The sequence below is a fragment of the Chiloscyllium plagiosum genome, unplaced genomic scaffold (genome assembly GCF_037043375.1).
Source record: "Chiloscyllium plagiosum isolate Xiang-an unplaced genomic scaffold, Cpla_swu_hap1 HiC_scaffold_45, whole genome shotgun sequence".
Taxonomy (NCBI): Eukaryota; Metazoa; Chordata; class Chondrichthyes; order Orectolobiformes; family Hemiscylliidae; genus Chiloscyllium; species Chiloscyllium plagiosum.
The window spans coordinates 102,338,609-102,361,933 of NW_028270183.1; the positions used below are offsets into that span (position 1 = coordinate 102,338,609).

The 23,325-nt window shown below is 40.7% G+C and overlaps 1 gene segment (V, D, J or C); it reads right to left on the reverse strand.

The window, feature by feature from the left end:
• Nucleotides 1-3,219: 3,219 nt before the first annotated feature.
• On the reverse strand, nt 3,220-20,325 carry LOC148136837 (Ig heavy chain C region-like). The segment is given in 5 exon segments: nt 3,220-3,631; nt 4,105-4,413; nt 6,381-6,692; nt 9,796-10,101; nt 20,278-20,325. Coding segments are annotated over 5 exon segments (1,338 nt in total).
• Nucleotides 20,326-23,325: the final 3,000 nt, after the last annotated feature.

Sequence of the window (23,325 nt, forward strand, 5' to 3'; positions counted from 1 at the left end):
AAGCTAAAAATTCTCCAACCACAACCATCTCAAAGATATCAAAGTAAAAAGGAAAATCCATCAATAATTGTCTCAGTTACACGCTGACAAACTGAAGTAATCTCACTGTTAGAGTCAGCAACCCCAGGACAGATTGGAGATTGGGAATTCAGACCTTGATAAGCAGATCAGGAAAATCATAGGGGTCCACAACTCATTCACTTAACCTGGAAAAGAGAGAGAAAGCAATGACGCAGATATTTATGATCAGGGACTTTCAGATATAATGTTTATTCAATGGCACACTTAGAGATTTCACAAAACATATTGAGCTGCTTGGCGTGAGAAAGATGTGATTATTCTCACCTACACCAGAGTGACGGCAGCGCTGTAGAAAATACTCAGGAAGAACAAGGTGATGAACGTGGAAGTTGTCCAGATGTTGCTGTTATCATCCTCATAGTCTTCAATCCAAGTGCGATCTATTGAATCTGTGAATATAAAGCCGAGAGAACGCATTTAGATTGTATATTGATCCAGATCGATCTATCTGCATCCAAGTCATGTAATTTGAGAGCATTACATCTTCATAAAGCAGTCAGGTATTTCTCAAGTGTGACTCTTATCTGTATCTATTAGTACGTTATTGACTCTCAGCAAGAAATTACAAATACTAACTGCATATGTTCTTTCTTCATTGTCCATGTCAGAACGTTTTAAATTATTTTTCTTTTCATCTATTATTTAAGGATATTATTATTTGAGGAATGCTTATTACGAATGATGATTTTAATTATATCATTATATTTTAAATATAGGCTGTGACAGCACTATAGTAGAAAATTGTGGCCATCACTGAATAAAAGTTCAAATGTGATTCTCATCTTTTGTATTGGTGACCAATTCCTTGGCAAATCATGAATATAAGTGACATCACAGTCAGGACATTGCTTCATATTTTAGTTTGTAGGATCTGTATATTTAGGAATACGTTTTTGTACGTGTGTCCCTTAATTTATTTGATCTACTGCTTGGTGTGTTTTTTTCCCTTTAATGTTTGTGTATGTGGTTATAAGAGTCTCTTACTTCACTCTAGCCCATGTTGGAGTCTGTGCATGAATAAACATATTCCTGTTCCTTTACTGCTGGTGTGCTCATGTGTTTGTGCACCTAATATTTTGTCTTTTCACAGTGTGTAAGCATCATCATGCTAATATGCCACTTCGATGCTGCCTATGCTTATCTTGTAATGTCTTTGTGAGTGTTCACTTTTCATTAGTGCTATCTAAAATGTGTGCTTATGTGTCTGTTTCAGATCCTACATACTCTGGGTTATTTTCATGTTTATGCTGAATAAATGTTAGCATGCAATGTTATGTTTTGATGGATGTTTATATTTATATGATGATAATTGCTTGTGTGGCAATCTTTCCCAAACCATCTCCTGATCAGCTTGTTTGTGCTATTGTTTGTGGATGCTTGCTGATCCTTGTGCCCATTATCCTTTTTGAATGAACGCCCTTCTATTTGTTCATCTATGCACTTGTGTGTCTGCATGTGAGACTCTGAATTTGTGTGTGCGTGTGATATTGTATACATGCTGATCAATGTGGTTTAAAAATAACTAATTAAGCTGCTTCTGTCATCGTATGTTTGTGATTCTGAAAATGGGAAAGTAATGATATTAATGTTTATCTCTGTGCACGTACGTGCCTGTGTGAGTTGACATGTGGGAGGACATTTTTCGGAATTTGTATCTGTGTGTTCATGTGTGTATGTCTGTACGCATTGTGCTGTATGAATGTATATGTATTCATGCCCATTTGTGTGTTACCGTGTGTCGATGTTTCTCATGGTTATATGTGAGTCCTCCTGTTCATTTGTGCAAATGATTTTCTTTTGGTGTATGTGAGTTTTTGTATGAGCTTAGGTGAGTGTTCAAGTACCACTTGCATGTGTGGCTCTGTGCGAGTATGCGTGTGTGACATCTTATCTATATGCACATTTGAGTGTGCACATAAATATGTGTCTTTAGGTGAGAGCCCGTATATGTGTCATTGCGTGTGTATTTGCGATCATCTCTCTGCATCTGTTCTTATACCAGACTGTAATTTTCATTATTCTAATTTATTGTTCTAATTTTAATGCATTGCCCATAATTAGATTTCACCTTGGTGTTGCAGGAAACGTTTCCCATCGTCGTGCAGAGATAAGCGTTTTATGAGCAACTCTTCTGTTGCAGTAATAGAACTTCTGTCTATGAGAGAAAAGGCGTGAGTTCAAATCCCCACTGCCCCAGAGATAACATTTCTGAATATGTTTATTAGAAAGTATCTACTTGGGTTCTGTATGTGAAACAAAATGATATCAGGTATTCGAATACCAGAATTGATCCCATGTGCTCCAGAAAACTGAGACAAAACTATGGAATTCAAACTGGGACGATGCAAACACCAGTTTCGGATTATGGGAATCAATGTTAATCATTTGTTAACAGAGCCAAGCGTGTCTAACATGCTTCAAAGGTATTGTTTTGCATGGAAATGTTAAATCTTTGGACAGTAAGCAAGAAGCTGACTGTCCCTGTTCGCAACTGGGTTACATTACAGAGGACATCTACCATGAAAACTCTGCACAGGGAGCAAGAGGACAGACCATTCATTGTTCCCCTCCCTCTGCTCCACAACAACTTAACTGTTGATTCTCTTTGATGTGAAAGTGAAGATACATTCTGTCAACTCATGCGCTGGCGCAAGATCCCTGGCAGTTCCCCAGAAACAAAGGTTACATTCAAACTGTTCTGCACTCTTTACGATTCGTATGTTCCAATCAAATTTAATTTTAAAATGTCTTAAATTTACATTTCCAATTGGTGCAATTTGGCAGTTTAAAACTGACATGAATTTTGTAAGAATGTCAAATGGGGGGAATCAAAAACATCAAGTTCAAAACTCGTGCCCTACCCTTGACATAAAATGGACATTGTCAGATTTTGTCACAGAGGGATTTAGGATGGATAAGGTACTTGGTGGAATCCTGCAATGAGTGAGCTTTACTCTGTCTCTGACCCAGGGTGCATCTGAGCAGGGAACATTAACTGCACAAGACACTCGTCCTAGACCTGTTAATAATCCACTTTAACTACACAGATGGAATGTAAGTCAAAGTGAGAAACAACTAATTCAGTATTTAACTCACAGCTGGAGGAAAAGAAACACTTCATTATTTCCGATCAACTATTAAATGCAACTTTGAGATTTTTATTGACATGAATTAACAGTGTCCATCAGTGCAAGTGAAATGTTTACGAAACTCGGTTTACCGCTGGATTTATCGACTGTTCTGTTGATGATCTTCAATGGAATCGCTTCATGTCCCACCACACAGGAGAAAGAAGCACCGCTGGCCCACTCCTCCGCTGTAATGGATAACAGGCTGTAGATAAAGAAGGAGGTGTTGTCGCTCTCCGCCATCACCTCGGTGTTCTTGTAGTTACTGGGATTCACCGGCTTGTCATTGATTGTCCACTTAACGAAGATCTCTCGGGGGGAGAAACCTCTCACTAAACAGGTGAGGGAGAGAAACCTCTGAGCGGAGATTTCTTCTGTTGGTGGCAGGAGGACCGACACTGATGGCTCCAGCGGATTAATCACTGCAGAATATTGGAGACAAATATAAACTCAACCAAAACATCCTGAACCAATATCACAATTTCACTAAATATTACGATAAGCCATTTTTAATTTGGGATTTATTCACTTTCGTTTTCTAAAGGAGCAGTATGGTTCAGTCTGCTCCTTTAGAAAACATTCTGTTCAGTAAAAAAAGTAAAGTTTAATGTGAAAGTTGCCTCCATGTTTCCAGCCCACAACAAGGGCATTCTGCCCAATTGTCATTGCTGATGGTGACGTCACGGCCCAGGCTTCTTCCCATTATATCTGACTTAATCAGAATGCAATATCCTTTGGTCCATCTTCTTCTTAATCAGCTACTTAGCTACCCTGCCTTCAGATGCATCATTAATGCCCCCAATGGTGTTTGTTCATTCCCAATCAAAGCCTGCCATTGATGTAACTGGATCTGGATTACACATGGGATCCTTTGTGTTTTAATCTCACCGCTCACCTTTCTCCTTGTGGATGGAGTCTCTCAGCGGAGTCGGCAGATTCTGATGGTACACCACACATTCAAAAGTAACGCCACTCAGCCAGGCTTCAGTAGAAATGTCTAATTTGCTGATCACGCTGTCGGGATTCTGTCCATGCTGCTCAGCAATCTCTGATTTCAGAGGCTTCTTTTCTTGTTTCCAGGTCACGTTGACTCCAGAAGGAAGATTGGACACAACGCAGGTTAACGTCACCGTCGCCTCCAGTAAGACTTGTTCTACTGGCGGTGGGAGGATTTTAACGGTGTTAGGGTGGCACTCGGTATCTTCTATGAAACAAAAATCAAAGTCAATGAAAAATGCCCCTTTATGATATAAACACCCAATCTTCAGATTACTCCTTCACAGGGTGAAGACCCCACCTTCAAAATGGCAACTCCAACTATTGCTGAAACGATGCTTACTATTGTTGATGTATTTTGATCTGTGAAACATTTGTGATTACCTATGCCATACCCTGTGTAATTATTCCGAAAGAACACTGGCTTTGTAACAAGCGAAACCTGTGAAAAAAGTAAAATCATCAAAGATACCATTATGTAACCCATGGAATGACCATTCTTTCGGAGTTTGTCTCTCACTTCAGACCATCTATTGATACTTGTGACAAGAGTAATCTGAATATAATGAGTCCATTTCCATGTTCATAACCCTTAGTTGCAAGTGCTGCTGGTCACGTTGAATGCTAAATCACATCCCAAATTTTGGACAAATTATAATAAATAATAATTATTCTCTTTGCAGAGTTCTAAAGTGTTACAGGAGCGGTGAACAGCCATGGCAATACTGTTCATTATATTTAACGTGATCAAAAATACTTTGCGTTATTGGTGTGATGTCATTCTCGAATTTATGTCATTGTTCCTCGTGGGCTGTGTTTGGAATAGATCTGAAAACAAGACATTGAGTACAGCATTGGATATCGGGAAGGACACCCATCTCCTTAAGTCTTTCCCTCCATTCAGTTAGTTCATAACTGGTCTGTACTTTCACTTTATTTACCAAGCTGCATTTTTTCATTTCTTCATAGAGCAGGGGAGAAAAAAAACAAACAAAAGCGTCTTAAATTAATCTACAAACGCGATGGAAATGTACACTAATTTGATAGACACCCACTACTCACCGTGTAAACATCGCCACCCCAAACCAGGCTAAATCAGTATGTTTCGAGTTCCTAGTTCATTCATCCCTATTGTAGCATTCTTAGCAGAATTTGTTCTCCTGCCGCATCCACTCATTACAGAGAGCATCTTAAAGCAGCTCAGTGAGATCACGTTTATCCCAGTTCATCAAATGTGATACCCACTTGGTCTGTGGTTTGATCCCATAAATGAAGTTAAAGAGCTCAGTATCAGATAAAAATTGATGTCGTACAATGTGCAAAGCCAACAGGTCATTCCTGAGCATGGAATGAAGCATTGAACGCATATTGATTTATTTTCAAGTAAGGGTCACTGCATATTTTACCCACGTCATTTTGAGACCCCAACATCATAAGATAGAGGATCAGAATAAGGCTGTTCGGCCAATTCAGAGTTTAGATCAGAATGATGCTGGAAAAGCACAGCAGGTCAGGCAGCATCCGATGAGCAGGAAAATCGATGTTTCGGTCTAAAGCCATTCTCCTACCTTCTCCCCGTACTAAACAAGAGCCGATCTCTTTCTGGCTTGAGTACACACAATGGCCTGGCCTCCAATGCCCTCTGCAGCAACAAGTTCCACAGACTCATCACCCTCTGGGTGAAGAAATTCCTCCCCATCTCAGTTCTATAGGGTGCAACTTTGACTTGGAGACTGTGCCCTTGGGTCCTAGTCTCGCCTACCAGTCAAAACATCTATACCACGTTCACTCGACCTCAGTCTCTCAGTATTTTCTATGTTTCAATCATATATCTATCCAATATCCCCCTCCACCCCCAAACTTATCCTTGAAGCGGCTATTAGGCAAGGATTCAGCACTCTGAATGCCTCTCCCAGCATGGTCAGGCAACAAACTATTTAAAAAAGCTCACTGTCTATATATCTATCTTCAACAGAGAGGAAACATGCTTTTCTGACTTGCCAAAATGTTGAATTATAAGCAATGCTAATGTAACACTCAAACTGAAATGAGATCCGTGGCATGTTGGGAAATGTGAAGCTGTACTGTGCTGTTTACTACGCCTGATAAATTCGTGTGTTTGATTCACATCAGAGTTCAGAATGATTTGTAGCTCTCTCAGTATGTGTCTCTTACCCTGGAGTGCGGTGATGTTTTTACTTTGAATGTTCTCTCCATGAGTGACCTGGCAGGTATAAACCGCGCTGTTGAACCATTCACCATAAGGGACCATCAGCCGACTCGTCACCGAGAAGTTCCCGTTCGCCTCACACACGGGAGACGTGAAGAAGCCAGAATCCAAGGGTCGGCCATTTTTCAACCAACTCACGGTGATTGACTTCGGATGGAACTCGATGATTGAACAGACGACGGTTGCAAACTTGCTGCTTGCGATTTCTTCACTGGAGCTCACAGTTAGGAGAAGGGTTGGTGGGAGAATATCTGGACCTTTAGGAAACACATCGCATACATTATCCGACGAATTTCATAACAAAGAAATCAGTTCTCATATATCATGGTTTCTTGTGGTTCATGGATACAAGAATCATAATTGTGCAGAGTGCTGGAGAAGCTGGGATCCACACAGAAAGATAAGCAGGACAAATGTGAAAGGCTAAACTTAGAGGACACAGCAAGGGAGTCAAGGAGGCACAGAAACAACAGGCCGGTAACATCAGAAGAAAGATAGCAACGTTGGATGGTATTCGTTTTAATGACAGAGTATGATGAACAAGGCAGACGAATTACTGGCATAAATGAAGAAATGATGCCGTTGCTATCACGGAGACATATTGAGAGCCTGGCAGGAGTGGCTATTCAATATTCCAGGATTTAGTGCCTTCAGGCGAGACAGGGAAAGATGGAAAATGATGGGGGCGGGGGTGCACGGTACAGAATGTTGCGTCTGTCGCAATTCTGACAAGAGTATTTTAGGCTGTAAAGAGAAATGAAATCATGGATACCTCCTCGAACAAAGGCAAATGGACAGTACTTCAAAACCAAAATACAGCAAACATAACTACTGGGAGAGCACGATAGACCTTACTATAGGTCCAAAAGACCAAGTGCAAATACATGGGCAAATTTCAGAGAAATGTAAATTAAATAGGGGAATGAGAAAAGAGGTTTTTAACTTCCTCAGCATAGGCTTGGATATTCATTTTGTCAAAAATTTAGAGGGAGCACAATTCTGAAAATGCCCCCAGGAGAATATTTGAACAAAGTATGTGTTTAATACAGAGAATTTTAATCCAGACCTTGCAATAGAGGGGTGAATCTGAACTTCACTTTAGGGAATGAAGTCGACCCAGTGGGTAAAACATCAATGGTGGAGCACTTTGCAGACAGTGATGGTAAATCAGTTGGATTTCAGATTGTACTGCAAAGGAATAGAAATTGGCCCAAAGTTCTGAAAAGGGGAAGGACAATTTTAGTTAGATCAGGTAATGACTTGACCAGAGTGGACTGGACGCTGACACTTATTGGTAAATCTGGGTCAGAGCAGTGTGACAAATTTAAGAAAGAGATAGAAAAATCACAGGGTGGTCATTTCCCAGGAAGCCACTGCGTGGGACCAAGAATGCAGCGGGCTCTGGACACCAAAGGGCATGGAGGGTGAGATAAAGAGAAACAAGGGAGGCTTCAGGTCTATACTGAAATCTCAAATCAATAGAAATTAGTATGGAGTACAGAACGTGCAAGGGGGAGTTTGAAAGACAAAGGAATTAGAAGAGCAAAAGGGACCATGAGAAAATAATAGCAGTCATAATAAAGGAAAATATTTTTAAAAGTTACAGGCTCATTCATAATAAAAGAATTATTTGGGAATCAGTAATGCCCATTAAGTGTTATTATTGGAGTGGAGTCGGAGGATTAGGTTGTGGTCAAAACGAATGTGTTGTGTCAGTGTTCACTAGTAAGAGGGACAATGTGGGGACCGAAATCATGGAGGAGTGTTGTGATGTAGTTTTCAGAAATTAGGACACATGACGTGATGTTCTGTGTTGTCTTGCTGAATGAAAAGTGGTTATATTTCCAGGGCAGATGAAAAGTATACCAAGCGGTTGAGCGATGCAAAGGATGAAATAGTTGGGTCGCTGACAATAATTTAGAATTCCTGTCTGGCCACAGCAGTTGTGCCAAGTGAGTGTGGATCAGCCAACATTGCACTGTTATGCAGGACGAAGGAAGGGATAAATAATGAAACCACAGATCTATCAAGCTAGTCTCAGTGGTAAGGAAACTATTGAGTAGTGAAATTAGTTTTCATTTGGAAGATAAATCTACAATTTTCAGCAAGGTTTTATTGAGAGGAAGTCATGTGTAACAATTTGATAGTAGTTTTCAGATAGATAACTCGATGTCCAGATGATAGCAATAATCAGAGCCAATGGGATCCAAGGTAATTTGACAGATTGGATCTAGAACTGGCTGAGTGGTGGGAGCAGGGGATAATAGTCATCGGGTGTCTGCGTGACTGGAAATCTATGTCTCCTGGTGTTCTGTAGGGATTTGTGTTGATTTCTTTGCTATTTCTCTTCCATACCAATGATTGAGACTCAAATTTAGGAGGATTAACCAGTGAATTCACAGATGAAATGAAAACTGTCATGTTGGTAAGTCATGAGCATAATGGCTTTAGATTGCAAGAGGATGTAAAAGGGTTGGTTGTATGTGAAGAGAAAAGTTGCAAATGGAAATTATTCTGGATAAATGTAAGGTGATGTAATTCGGCAGAAGAATCTGTGAGGTATGACGTTTTGAATGGTGGAACCCTGGAAAGGCCTGAGGATCTTTGGTGCATGTACCCACCGATCCCCTACAGTACTGTGTTGTCTGGATAAAGAGGCTAAGAAAGTGGGAGGATATTAGCTTTTATTAGCCTAGACATTGACAATGAAGAGTGGTGAGACGATACTGGAACTTAATAAAACACTGGTTAGGCCATACTGAAGCGTTGTGTGCATATTATCGAAGGAATGTGATTACACTGAAGGCAGTATTGATGAGATTTGCCAGGATCGTGCCTGGGTTGGAGAGTTTTAGTTATGAAACTAGATTAGATAGACAGGGGTTTTCCTTGGAGCAGAGGAGAATTAGGGAGAAGATTATCATGATGTCTAGAATTATTTTAGGCATAGACAGGGTAAACTGGATGAAACCTTTCCCCTTGATGGAGAGATCAATACCTCAGGGGCACAGGGTGAAGGTTAGGCCAGGAGGTTCCAAGTGGACCTCAGGGGAAAACAAAATCAAATAGAGGGTGGTGTTAGCCTGGAGCTCAGCACATATAAGTCATGTAGAGACTGAGCCCCTCATCATAAGTATGAAGTATCCTTGCAAGGGCAAGTCACACAAGGCAATGGATCATGTGCTGGCACATGAGACTGGAATAGTTAGGTGGCTGTTATTGATAGGTGGCTGTTATTGGATGGATAAAAGGGCCTTTTTCCTGTGCTGTATAAGGTGATTCTGTGAAAATGGTTATAAATAATGCCTTGTTCATATTAATCCCAGATGCTCTGTTTATCTCAGTTCCCACAACACGTACCTGGACATGGCATTTCTTTGCTCTTGTGTGACCCGCTGTGTTGAACCTCACAGGAGATTTTGCTGGGGCAATCTACCGCTGACTCGGGCAGGGTTAACTGGCTGCTCAGGGTGTAGGTTCCCTTCTTGTTTCTCACTGAGGGGTAAGTCCTCAATCCATTCTTGATTAGCTCCCCACCTTTCTTCCAGGTTACCTTGGTGACGTCAGGGGAATAGTCCATCGCCAAACAACCAAAGATCACAGAACCGGTGTTGTGCTCCTGACAGGAGGAGACCAGGCCATAAAGCGTGGGGAGCGATGGTGTCTCTACAATAGAATGACCAATTGAGCATGTTAATTTCTGTTAATTTGACCTTATCAGTTACTCAAATGTATCCTCAGCTGTAAACGTTTGCCAGTATGCTCCCGCGAAGTCTACAGCATAACTGGAGTTTGTTTTTGGTTCCTACCAGTTGCTGATCATGATCATTGGTTCCCTCTTTAGAAACATGCCCTCGACCTTGACCGTTACCACATAATTTAGGAAGAAGAACATCCTGATCCCACCCCAGTAACTGTTTGAAGATCTCACCAACTGACACTTTCACTGGATTGCTGTGAAGAGCAGTGAAGTTTCACAAAATACAAAACAAGGAAATGCAGATACATCGAAATTCTACAGTGTGTGCAAACAGGCCATTTGGCCCAACAAGTCCACACCCACCCTCTGAAATGTAACGCATCCAGACCCATTCCCCTATCCTATTATGCTACAGTTAACCCTGACTAATGCACCTAACCTCCCAATCACTGAACACAACATTTGCAATTCCCCCAGCTTGCACATCTTTGGACTGTGGGAGGAAACGCACACAGACATGGGGAGAAAGTGCCAACTCCACACAGACTGTCACCCGAGGCTGGAATGGAACCCGAGTCCCTAGCACTGTGAGGCAGCAGCGCTAACCACGGAACCAGCGTGCTGCTCCACTAGGTACCGTGCTGCTGGTAATACCCAACAGCTGGCAGTAACCCCGGAGAGAAATCAGAGTGAATCATAGAACATAGAACATTACAGCGCAATACAGACCCTTCGGCCCTCGACGTTGCGCTGCCCTGTCATATTAATCTGAAGCCCATCCCACCTACACTATTCCATATACATCCATATGCCTGTCCAATGACGACTTAAATGTACTTAAACTTGGTGAATCTACTACCGTTGCAGGCAAAGCATTCCATACCCTTACTACTCAATGAGTAAAGAAACTACCTCTGACATCTGTCTTATACCTATCTCCCCTCACTTTAAAGTTGTGTCCCCTCGTGTTTGCCGTCCCCATACTTGGAAATCAGGCCCAGTGAGCCTTCCTCACTTATCAATGCAAGGCAGAATGTTCTCTCTGGGAGGGAGGTCACTGCAGCAGCAGCACAGGCAGGAGCTGAGCACTGGGACGGGGAGGATGGCTGTCATGGCTGAACTCATGCCAATTGTCTGGAAGTTGAAACATCTAATTTACAATTATCTGAATTCTGGAGGCCTCTGAGAAATGGAGGACCATTAAGGTTCAGAGACTTTGGAGTATTACAGCTGAGTATTTACGTAAATATGATTTGAGAAATGAACAAGTAATCTTTAACTTTAATAACGATCAAACTGACACGCAGTTCACCACCAAACCTCATCTTTCAGACTAACCACTGCACTTACTCTGTCTAGACCGAAATTTCCACTCACATTGACAAACCCTACCCTGCTAGACATCCATTCATGCCCGGAACACACAACCCCTATCAAACGAAACACATCCAAGGCAATCCATATTGGTAGTGTAGCTGAGCAGAGAGATCTCGGTGTCCATGTACTTGGATCCCTAAAAGTTGCCAGCCAGTTTGATAGAGTTGTTAAGAAGGCATATTTTGTGTTGGCTTTCATCGATAGAGGGACTGAGTTTCAGAACCACGAGGTTAGGCTGCAGCTGCACAAAACTCTGGTGTGACCGCACTTGGGAGTATTGTGGACTGTTCTGGTCACCACATTATAGAGAGAATGTGGAAGCTTTGGAAGAGTTCAGAGGAGGTTTGCCAGGATGTTGTTTGGTATGGCGGGAAGGTTTAATGAGGAAAGGATGAGGGTCTTCAGGCTGTTTTTGTTTGAGAGAAGAAGGTTGAGAGGTTACTTAATTGAGACATAAAAGATAAACAGAGGGTGGACAGTGAAAGTCTTTTTCCTTGAATAGTGATGGCTAGCAGGAGAGGACATAGATGACAGGTGTCAGAGGTTGTTTCTTTACTCAGAGAGTACGAAGGGCATGGAGCGCACTGCCTGCAACAATAGTACACTCGCCAACTTTAAGGGCATCTAAAAGGTCATTGGATAAACATATGGATGAAAATGGAATAGTGTAGGATAGATAGGCTTCAGATTGGTTCCACAGGTCAGCACAACATTGAGGTCTGAAAGGCCTGTTCTGCACTGTAATGTTCTATATTCTATATTGCAGATGGACATATGATCTCAATTCCTTTCACTCATTTACACTCCTGCCGCCCTGCACTGGCCCATAGTGAATCTGGCCCTGACTGGACCTGACACCATCATTTTCACAACCTCTGACAAAAGCCCACTACCCAAGACATGACCTCAGCCCTTGATCACTGACCTCTCATCTTACCCAAGTCAACCTGTGCACATTGAATCCCAGCTCCTTTCGCATCTGTGCTTCACAACCTACCATTTTGCCAGACTCCGAGCTTTGCATTTTGACAACACGTCCACCTGTCACTTCATTACAGTGACCTTCCACCCCCGAAACATCCTGGCACTCTGCCCACCTCTACACTAACCAGCCTGGCATCCTGCCCACCTCTCCATAAACCAGCCTGGCAAAGACAGATCTCCTGCATTTCAGCTCAAACTACCCCTCACCTACCAAGCACAATTCGACCAAATTATCCTGTGACCATTACCATTTACCCGATGCCACCTTGCCAGACAGAGTGCATGGAAGCTTACCCAGCAGCCAGCCAACACCTCACAGCCTATCAGCCCAAACTCTCCCACATGCCCAATCTAGCCCCTCACTTGCTCACCACCTTCCAACTATGAGCCTACTCCACCATAAAGTCAGTGAGTCATAAAGTCGTACAGCACAGAAACAGTTCCTTTGTTCCAGCTCATCCATGCTCACCAGAGTTCCCAAATTAAACTAATTCCACTTGCCTGCCTTTGTCCCATATCAATCCAGACCTATACAGTTCCTATAGCTGGTCAAATGTCTTCTAAATGTTGGACCTATCTCTACATTTACCACTTCCTCTGGCAGTTCATTCCAATGTTTTGGACAGTTACAACATGAAACCCTAATTCCTGCACTCAGTGCTCTGACCAATGAAGGTAAATATGCCAAACACCTTCAACACACTAGCTACTTGAGACAACACTTTCAAGAATCTATGAGTCTGAACCCTCAGGGTTCTCAGTGTTCAACATCACTACCCAGTGCCCTAACATTAACTCTGTAAGACTCTATGAGTCTGGACCTTCAGGGTCCTGTGTTGAATATCACTATCCAGTGCTCTTCCATTAACTCTAAGTTGTGACCTGATTTGTCTTCTCAAAAAGCAACACGTCGTATTCATTTAAATTAAACTCCATCTGCCACTCCTCAGCCCATTGGCCCAGCTGATCAAGATCTCATTGTAAGTTTAGATGACTTTCACTGCCAATTATACCACCAATGTTGGCGTTACGTGCAAACAGACAAACCATGCCCCATTCAATGTCTTCATGGCTTTCAACCAATATTGCAGCCCGTTTCCCTTTCTTCCACATATCCGTAGCATTTTTTTAAGGATTAAAGGAATCTATCTCCTTATTGAAATCATTTGATGTTTTATCCTCAATCAATTTCTGTAGTGGAGAATTCCAAAGGTTCACCATTCTTTTGCTGAACAGAAAACAATCAGGTTCAATGTTATCAGTGTGTTGGGAAGACTGGTGAGCAGCAAGATTAATGATGATCCCATGAATGGAATAGCATTCTAGAGGGGCCGAGATACCTTCTTCAGCTTCCATTTTGCATGCTGATATTTCCCTTCGGCAGCATCTTCCAAAATTGTGATCCTTGAGGATAAGGGCGCACATGCTTGTAAATGCTTCTCCTGAAAGCTCTCCTCCAAATCAGACTTCAACTTGACTCTCACCTAGTTCCCTGCCCGTTTCCTCTTCCTCAATCACAGCCATGGGGCTCACTTCCTAACAGCGCTGTGAATGTGTTAATACCACACAAACTTCAGCAAGTCAAATAGGCTGATGACAACTGGTTTCTCAAGGATATAAAAAGTTTGACACTTCCACCTGTCTAGACACCTGTCTAGAGATTCAAACAACCGCTGGAAGAATTGAAAATTAGGTTTGTGTCTACACAAGATGACATGGTTTCCTTTTGTGTGATTTGACTGTGTTTTCACTGAATGAACAGAGCTATTTCTTAATCATACAATAGGAATGAAGCTTCCCTCATTTTTAACAAGGCAATCACACATTATATTTCTTTATTCCAAAGAAGTACAGTGCTAAATTAAAGAAATATGATGATTGGGATGTTTCAATTGGAAATTGTCAGAGATTTAAAGTTTACTTTCCTGAGCAATTAATTCCAGCCTCATTGTGTCACAGTACTCACAGGAATGTCTTTCAGAAATGGTGTCTCCCTTTGTTATGGGCAGTCGAATCAGTAAATCTGGGATAGTATTTTGCTTGTTTATCAAAGCTGTTGAAGAGTTTTAGCCAAAGGGAGACCTGTGGATTTAACTCACAGATGTACCATGATCTAAGTAAGTGATGGAACAGCTCGAGGGGCTGAGTGCCCTCCTCTTGCTCCTACCTTCCCATAATTGTGTCATTCATTAAGCTAGCACTGGCTGTGAATATTTTTTAATAAAATATTTCAACAAATTAATTGTTTCACATGCTTTAAAAAAAATACTTCTGTTGATTATTTGGAACGGGATCATTGACATTCTCTATTTGAGTGATCAAAAGAACTTGCACCCACTTACAGCAGCCACTGCACTCTGGAGTGTGTTGTTACTTCATAATACTTTCTTGTGAAACTACAGCTCGAGATCAGGGCGCTCAAATTCAATGATTCTTTGATATTTCATATCTCTGAACATTCGCAATTTGTTCAAATGTATCTTTTCTCTGAAGAACGTGTTAAATCGAACAGAACTTTTTTCAATGAAACAACAAACTTTAAATGCTTGAAAACCAAAATGAAAGACAGAAATTTCTGAAGAAACTCAGCAGGTCTAGCAGCTCCTGTGGAGAGAAGGCAAGGTTAACCTTTCGCACACAGAGACCTGCTCTTCAGCAAATTGTTTTCATGTTTTTGGCACAAGAGCTCACACCTGTTGAGATAAACAGTGATTCCGTTGGCTTGACTCCTGTTGGAAAATGAATTCTTAGCAGAGGTACTGGATGGTCAGAGATAGCAATTGACGACCAACTGAAAAGCTATCACCATCTGCTGCAAGTGTTGGATTCAGCAGAACCCCCATCGTACTGAACAATAATATTCAGCTAAAGCACTGGTTTAATATAAGGTAATACGGCCTAAGCATAATCTCATCAAATATGCTTCGAAAATGATTCATTCTGGATTAGTTATAAATGATATTGTTAGAGCAGCAAGTCAAAAGCTGGGATTTCTTTGAGCACTTCCTCCATTAACCCCATCTAGTAATGCCCAAAAGCTTGTGAATAAATATTGATCTAAAAAAAAGCTGCTAACCACCAAAATTCTGTTTAATATCTAAGAGACACAAGTCAGGATAGCGATTGAATAGATTTCACTGGCCTGTGTGAGTGGAATTCCAACAAACACCCAAACATGTCAATCTGCTTTCTTGCACTGAAGTAACCTGATAAGAGATGTGTTACATACCTCTCTAACAGGTTGTAAGTGAACACAGGCCACCTGGCACAGAATCAGGGACCCTACTACAACTTCACAACACAATGAGCTCGACACGATCACGGAGAACACAGCCCACCTCTTTTGACAGTACATCAACCATGTTAGTTATTAACACCTTCCATGAACCAGGGATTGTTCCAGAATGTTTGTACAATGAAAGTAACATTTCAACATTTACCAAGAATGCTTTGACTGCAGCTCCAAATTGTTCAAACTCTATGGGACCTACAGAGGAATAAAACTAGGAATTGCATTGCCATCAAATCACTGTCACTGGATTCCAACCTCGAACTCCCTTCCTCTTTCCCCTGTGAATGTTGCTGCACCAGACGGTCTACTTAGTTTGAAAAAGATTAAAATGTTTTGAAGTGTAATATGACCTTTGCCAGTGACATTAAAAGCTGATAATAGGTTTTCAAATAATAAGATGCAAAAAAATTCTGATTCTACATTGTGACACGAAACATGTCCTGCATAACTGAGGCACAAAGAAAATATACAGCATATTTCCCTCTGCCTCGCTCAATCAAATATCTCTTGTTGCCAACAACCAATTTCAAAACTCTTGCTAACTGCCTTTTGTTCCTGAAACGTTTGTTCTGATTGGAACAACTTAGTCAGGGCTCTCAATTCTGAGGCACGTAATTGAATATTGTAATTCTGGCAGATAAAAGTGGTTTTGAAGCGCGAGATGAAATTGAACTGTCTGAGATTCAGGTATCCGAACTGGACAATTTACAAATGGTCAGGACCGTTGACAAGTTAGACAGAGATAGCACTGAAACAAACTGTACAACAGAGTTAATCCTAGAGGATACATTGCTCAACTCCTCACGTCAAATATATTCACTGTAATTGAACATTCATCAGAGAAACTAACTGGTGGATTAATGTGAACGAGAATGTGTTCACAATAACATAAATAACCACTGAGTTAATAAACTTAATAAGTATTTAACAAAATTATTCAGGTGGGAAATATCGCCAATTAAAGCACAGGTCCGGAGGAAATGGATTAATCTCTAAATTATTTTTACAATTTCTTAAAACGTTCCGTGAACTGTGGAGATTTTGCATGCACTGCATAAAGTCAATACTGAATTCCAGTGTGGAAAGCATTTCTGTTGAAGGTATTAGGGCAAGGTCATTTTCTTGTTAACTACTTTTAATGAACGAAAATGTTTAAAAATGTATGAATTGAAAACACGCTTCTGTCTGGAGTTGCCCGCTTTAGCGGATGTCTCAGTAAATGTGGGCACTGTTGCCTCACAGATCCAGGTACCCAGGCTCGGTTCCAGCCTCGGGTGGCTGCCTATGTGAAGTTTACACAATCTCCCCTGTGTCTGTGTGGGTTTCCTCCCACAATCCAAAGATGTGCATGTCAGGTGAACTGGTCATTGTATATCGTCCATAGTGTTAGGTGCATTAGTCAGGGGTAAATATAGGGTAGGGGAATGGGTCTGGGTGGGTTCCTATTCAGAGGGTCGGTGTGGACTTGTTGGGCCAAATGGCCCGATACATACTGCAGGAAATCTAATCTAAATGATTGTCACACTTAACTAATGTGAGCAGATTCCTTCCGATCGCTACATTGCAATAAATCGGTCAAGTATATTTATTAAAATAAATATTACTCTATTTTAAGTGTCTGAATAAACAATGTGCTCTGTTACCCTCTAGTTCATGTCTTGTGCAAATTTGTGAACTCTGCATCCGTCTGAACACACCGATGTAAAATGAACTCTCTGGGTTTTCAGCAAGCACTCCCATGGTTTTAAGAGTAGAGTTCCTACAGTATAGAAACAGGCCATTTGGCCCAACAATTCCACACTGACCCTCTGGACAGTAAGTAGCCCACCCAGACCCATTCCCCCTAATTTATATTTACCCCTGACTAATGCACCCTAACCTACACATCCCTGAAAACTGTGTGCAATTTAGCACAGCCAATCACCTGACCTGTAAACCTTTTGGACTGTGGTAGGAAACCAGAACGCCCGAAGGAAACCCACGCAGACACAGGGAGAATGTGCTAACTCCACACAGGCAGTCACCCGAGGGTGGGATCGAATTTGGGACCCTGGCACTGGGAGGCAGCAGTGCCAACCACTGAGACACCAAGCTGCCCTGCGAGGTCATGAGTGGAATATTTTAATTAATTCGAAATTTGGCCTTGGTCACATAATTCACGATAGCAGTTGTTTCCAAAAGAATGACTCTTCAGTTGATATTGTGTTGTATAATGTAACTACTTATTTAAAATGCACAGATTGGGAACACCTAAAGCACTGTGCAGATTAAATAATTCAGTTAATGTTTTATTTTTATCCTGTAAATCCAGTTTAATCAGGGACATAACAATTAATTAACTCAAGTTACGTGTGAAACTTATCAAAGCAGTGAAATTGACCTGTTCTTCATAGAATGGAGCAGAATTTCCAAATGGTTTTTGTCAATGATCTTTTCCAGCCAGAAAAATATGTATGTAGTGTACAGCGGAATTGAAAGGTGTTTCTTGATTAATTATAACACAGTCATGGCATTTTTGCTCAAGAGCAAGAACTATTAGAACATTAGACTTTTCAAGTTCTATTTATATTTCTCTATGACTTGTAAACTGTTTAAAGACAGACATTGTGATTGAACTAGATAGTGGAGTTCTGAATGTGGATTGTAAAGCATGGATTAGATTAATCCTTAATTATTACTTTTCAGTAAAAATGGCGCCCGAAGGTGTCTGTTTTCCCTTCATTTCTAAAACCTTTGCGATTTGCCTTTCACTTAATAATAGGCTTTATGAAATTTAAACTCGCATGCTGATTGCATTGAATGAGGAACCTGGAGCGGTTAACATTGCAAAAAACAATGTAGAAACCAGAAACTGTTTCCCAAATATAACACATTTAATGTTACCCAAGCACAGTCCCTCCTCAACAGGTCAATGATCACCAGATCACAACACGGTGTGTATGCAGCAGAACTAGCTCTGCAAACATTTTCAACAGAACCAAGAACATGGTGTAACCTCACAAAACAAACCCAGATTGAAGTCTAACAAAGCTGCTCAGAATCCAGCAAACTAATGATTAAATTGAATAGAAATAACAAGTCATAACAGCAGCCTTGTTTGTCAGGGGACTTAACACTTAAAGCTGTAACGTTTCTGGCAACAGTTCAATTTATTTCCAAACTGTACACCCTTCTGGATCGTGACAATCTTGTGCAGCGCACAGTAGAGCGGTTGAAGGCATATATTGATTAATCACTTCATTGTCAAAACAAAATTATTGAATGGACAAATATTACCACATTATAAGTTTAAGTTTGTTTCAATTACATAATCTGATCAATTCTGCAGTTTCAGATTTTAGTCCCAAATTTTATTTTGAATGAGGCTACTCAAAACAAAATTCAGATAGTTTACAATTTTTTTTTTAAGTCAATGCATTCAAAACTCGTTTTTTTTTTCATTTCTCACACTTCGGGGTTTCTGCCTTCAGTTGTTTTTCAGACCGTTACAAATGGTTTGTAATGTTTTCAATCAATCAGAGAAAAATGTGTCATATAAGTTTAGCAAATGCAGAAATGATTCATGAAATACCAAAGAACTTCACAAATATTGGTAATGAAAACTAATCCAGAGAGTCAATCTCCTCACCAGAAAGAAAACACCGATTACAGAAAGCATGAAAATGCTGATCAATTTCACAAACTGAATAAGATCCAATCAACTCAATTCAACAGAATCAAGGAAAATAAAATCAGAATCCAATCAACTAAAAACAACAGATTTGAATGAAACATAATCAGAATCCAAACAATTCAATTCAACAGAATCAAATAAAACAATTTCAAAAGCCAATCAACACAATTCAACAAAACTAAGTAAAAACAAAGTCAGAATCCAATCAACACATTTCAAAACGAATCAACTAAAACAAAGCCAAAATCCAATCAACTAAATTCAACAGAATCAAGTAAAACAAACTCAGAATCTAATCAACAGAACGCAATATAGCACCGCAAGAAAATTTTATGACAGTTTCTAACCTGCTTGTCATCAACAAAATTAACAAAATAAATGAGAAAATATAATCAGGGTAAGAACATACATTCAATAAGTGAATAATGATATTTTGGCATATTTTAATCATGTTTAGTAATATCTCCAACATCTTTGAATTCTTAGCGTTTGTTGTTGATAATAAAATTCACAATCAGGATGTCACTGACATTGAACATTATTTGTAGCTGACTGATTAAGAGACATTAGGTGTTTCAAGTAACCCAGCCACACAGAATGCCCATCTGATCAAAAAGAGATACACCGAGTAACTGACTCCATCATCCCCATTGTAACTATTTGCTGAGCCTTAACTGAAGTCTATAATCAGTCTGAACAAAAATCATTCCGAACCAAACCAAACTCAGCACAGAATCTGAATTTCATTTAATTCAGAAATTAGTCACATGAATAGAAAGTTTTTAAAAAGTCACTAAGAAAGTTTAAGGGTCTTACCTGAAGTCACTGTCACCATGGTCCCTTGGCCCCAGTATTCAAGATAGTCACAGTGTTACATTTTCTGGACTGGGTCACACAATAACTAGCTCTGCATAAAACAAATCAAAAATCTACCATCATTTTAAATTATCAGAACCACAGGCAAAATAAAGTCACGATAAATCTTCATCACATAATTGCGCTAGTGAATTCTGATCATTCTTGATAAATTTTAATACTGTTTTATACTTCACAGAGTAACACATGAGCTGATTCTCAAAATCCCCAACTGGTGTATCGAAAATTACCCAACACTTTTACAAATTAAATAGTGATACTGGCATTAAACCGCACAGAACTAATACTGCAAGTTAACACTGACTAGTTTCAAACAATGGAGGCTGAATAGGTTTTTGTATTGATCATAATTGTTGTGTCACCCCAGTTATATCACTGTGAGACACGTTGTGTCAAATACTATGACAGACTGTAAACTGTAAAATGCAGAGAATTTCTTCACTTCCTAGAAAGCAGTGATTCAGACACCTCTAAAAATGATTTGGTGCATTATTCCAGCTTTTACAAACGTCATTGCATTCAATGTCCTGTTTTCTGATAGTCATACAGTGAATGCTGTATTCAGGGACTTTCCTTTTAAATGGAGAAATACCAAGTGAAATGCATCCATTGTGAGTAAATGGGAAAATATAATTTGTTTGGTAGGATTTTACTTTAGTTGATTCATTTTCCCTTTAATCGGCCAGATACAATAGATGGCAGCAATTAAGCTGACTACAGAAAAGGTCCTTGAGTTCCCAGTTTCATTTACTGGAAGCAGGTGGAGTTTCTGCAGTGGATCAAAGATATTTTGTCTCACTGTTGACCAGTTTGTGGAAAGCCAACTGCAAACCATAACCACCACCTCCGCAAAAAACAAATCAACACAGCAACAATGCTGGAGAAAAGTATATTTTCAGTTGTGTAACTTGGAGAAGTAGTCACTCCTCTCATTGAAGGAAATATTCGCAGAGCCTCAGACGTAACCTTAACATCAACAGTTCATTCAAGGATCACTACAGCACTGTTTAGTATTGAGAAAAATTGATAAATAGTCATAGAGTCATGTAGTGATACAGCATGGTTACAGACACTTCAGTCCAACCAGTCCATGCCAGTCATAATCCCAAACTAAACTAATCCCACCTGTGTGTACTTGGCCCATATCCTTCCAAACATTTGATATTCATTTACTTATCCAAATGTCTTCTAAAGGTTGTAAGTATCCACCACCAAATCATCCCACACACAAACCATTCTCTGTGTCAAAGGTTGTCTCTGATATCCTGTTTAAAATTGTTCTCCTCTCATTGGAAAAACATGTTCCCTATTGTTGAAATCCCCCACCATAGGGGAAAATACGCCAATGTCTTAGTCAAAAATTGAAAACAATCCCAGCTCCAAACATTTACAAAATATCACTATGGATCTTCCTCGAGTCCAAAAAAGATTGTCCCCTTTGATCAATGATTTGTAAAATTTACTCGCGTATCTACTGTGATAGACGTTTTCAAACAACTTCTTAAGTGCAATTTTTTTTCACATCAATCGGATTAAAGTAACATTTCGTGCGCTACCCCCCACACACAAAAGAAAAACAAGTTTGTTAACACGAATTGCTCTGAGGAAGTCTACGATGGATTATTTTATCAAACAAAATCATTTCCAATGTTGTGAGCGCTCGTCTATCTTCTGTGCAATGGTCTGAATTTTAAGTTGTGTCTGACTGCAGATGAATCATTTGGGGCCTTGTCGGAGGTGAGGGGGAGGTGTGGGCGCAGGTTTTGCACTCCTTGTGGTGGCAAAAGAAGGTGACGGGGTGGGGAGTGGGCTGGTAGAGGGGCATGGACCAGACGAGGGACTCGCGGAGGGAATGGTGTCTCTGGAATGCAGATAGGAGAAGGGAGGGAAATATACCCCGAGTGATTGGGTCTGTTTACAGGTGCTGGAAGCAGCGGAGGATGATATGATGTATGCAAGGTTGGTGCGGTGGAAGATGAGGACCAGGAGGGCTCCCTGTTGCGATTGGAGGGATGGGGTTCAAGGGCATCGTCGACCTCATGGGAGAGGAAATTGCAGTCTTTGAAAAAGGAGGTTATCTGGTATGTTTATGGTGGAACTGGTCCTCCTGGGAGCAGGTGCGGTGCAGGCAGAGGTATTGACAATAAGGGATGGCATTTTTACAGGAGGTTGGATGGGAGGAGTGTAGCCCAGGTAGCTGTGGGAGTCAGTGGGCTTGCAGTAAATGTTTAGTCGGTCACTGGAGATAGAGGTGGAGAGGTCTCGGAAAGGGAGGGAGGTGTCCGAGATGGTCCCTGTGAAGTTTAGGTCAGGTGGAAGGCTTTAGTAAAGTTGATGAACTGTTCAATCTCCTTGTGGTAGCATGAGGTGGCGTTGATACAGTCATCAATGTAGCGGTGGTAAAGGTGGGCAATGATACCAGTGCAGCTGTGGAAGATTGACTGTTCCACATATATGACGAAGAGGCAGGCATAGCTGGGGTCCATACAGGTGTCCATGGCTACCCCTTTGGTTTGGAGGAAGTGGGAGGATTGAAAGGAAATGTAGTTGAGCTTGAGCATGTACTGCTTGGGTTGGCGTGACAGGAAGAAACGGAGGGCTTCGAGGCCGACATCATGGCGTTTGGATGTGTACAGGGCCTGGACATTCTGTTCTCTCTGGGGATTATCAATCGCTTGCAGTTATTGTGGAACTGCAAGTGCAATGGCTGGGAACTCGGAGAGACCAATGTTTAAGTCTTCTGCTTGAAGCACATTTTGACCAGAACATTTAAACACCACAAAGCTCACTGTAGGAAATGCCAGGGCTGCAACTTTTAATAATATTTGAAACTTTGTTAAAAATAGGGATTTTTAGTCATAGTTTCTGAAATAACCAAGAAAATAATTGACCGTTAGAACAAGCTCTTTCAAAGAGAGAGGATTTGCAAAGTTTGAAACCATACAGTGCTGTGGTTTATTTGAATTCAATGTCGGTCAGAATTAGATA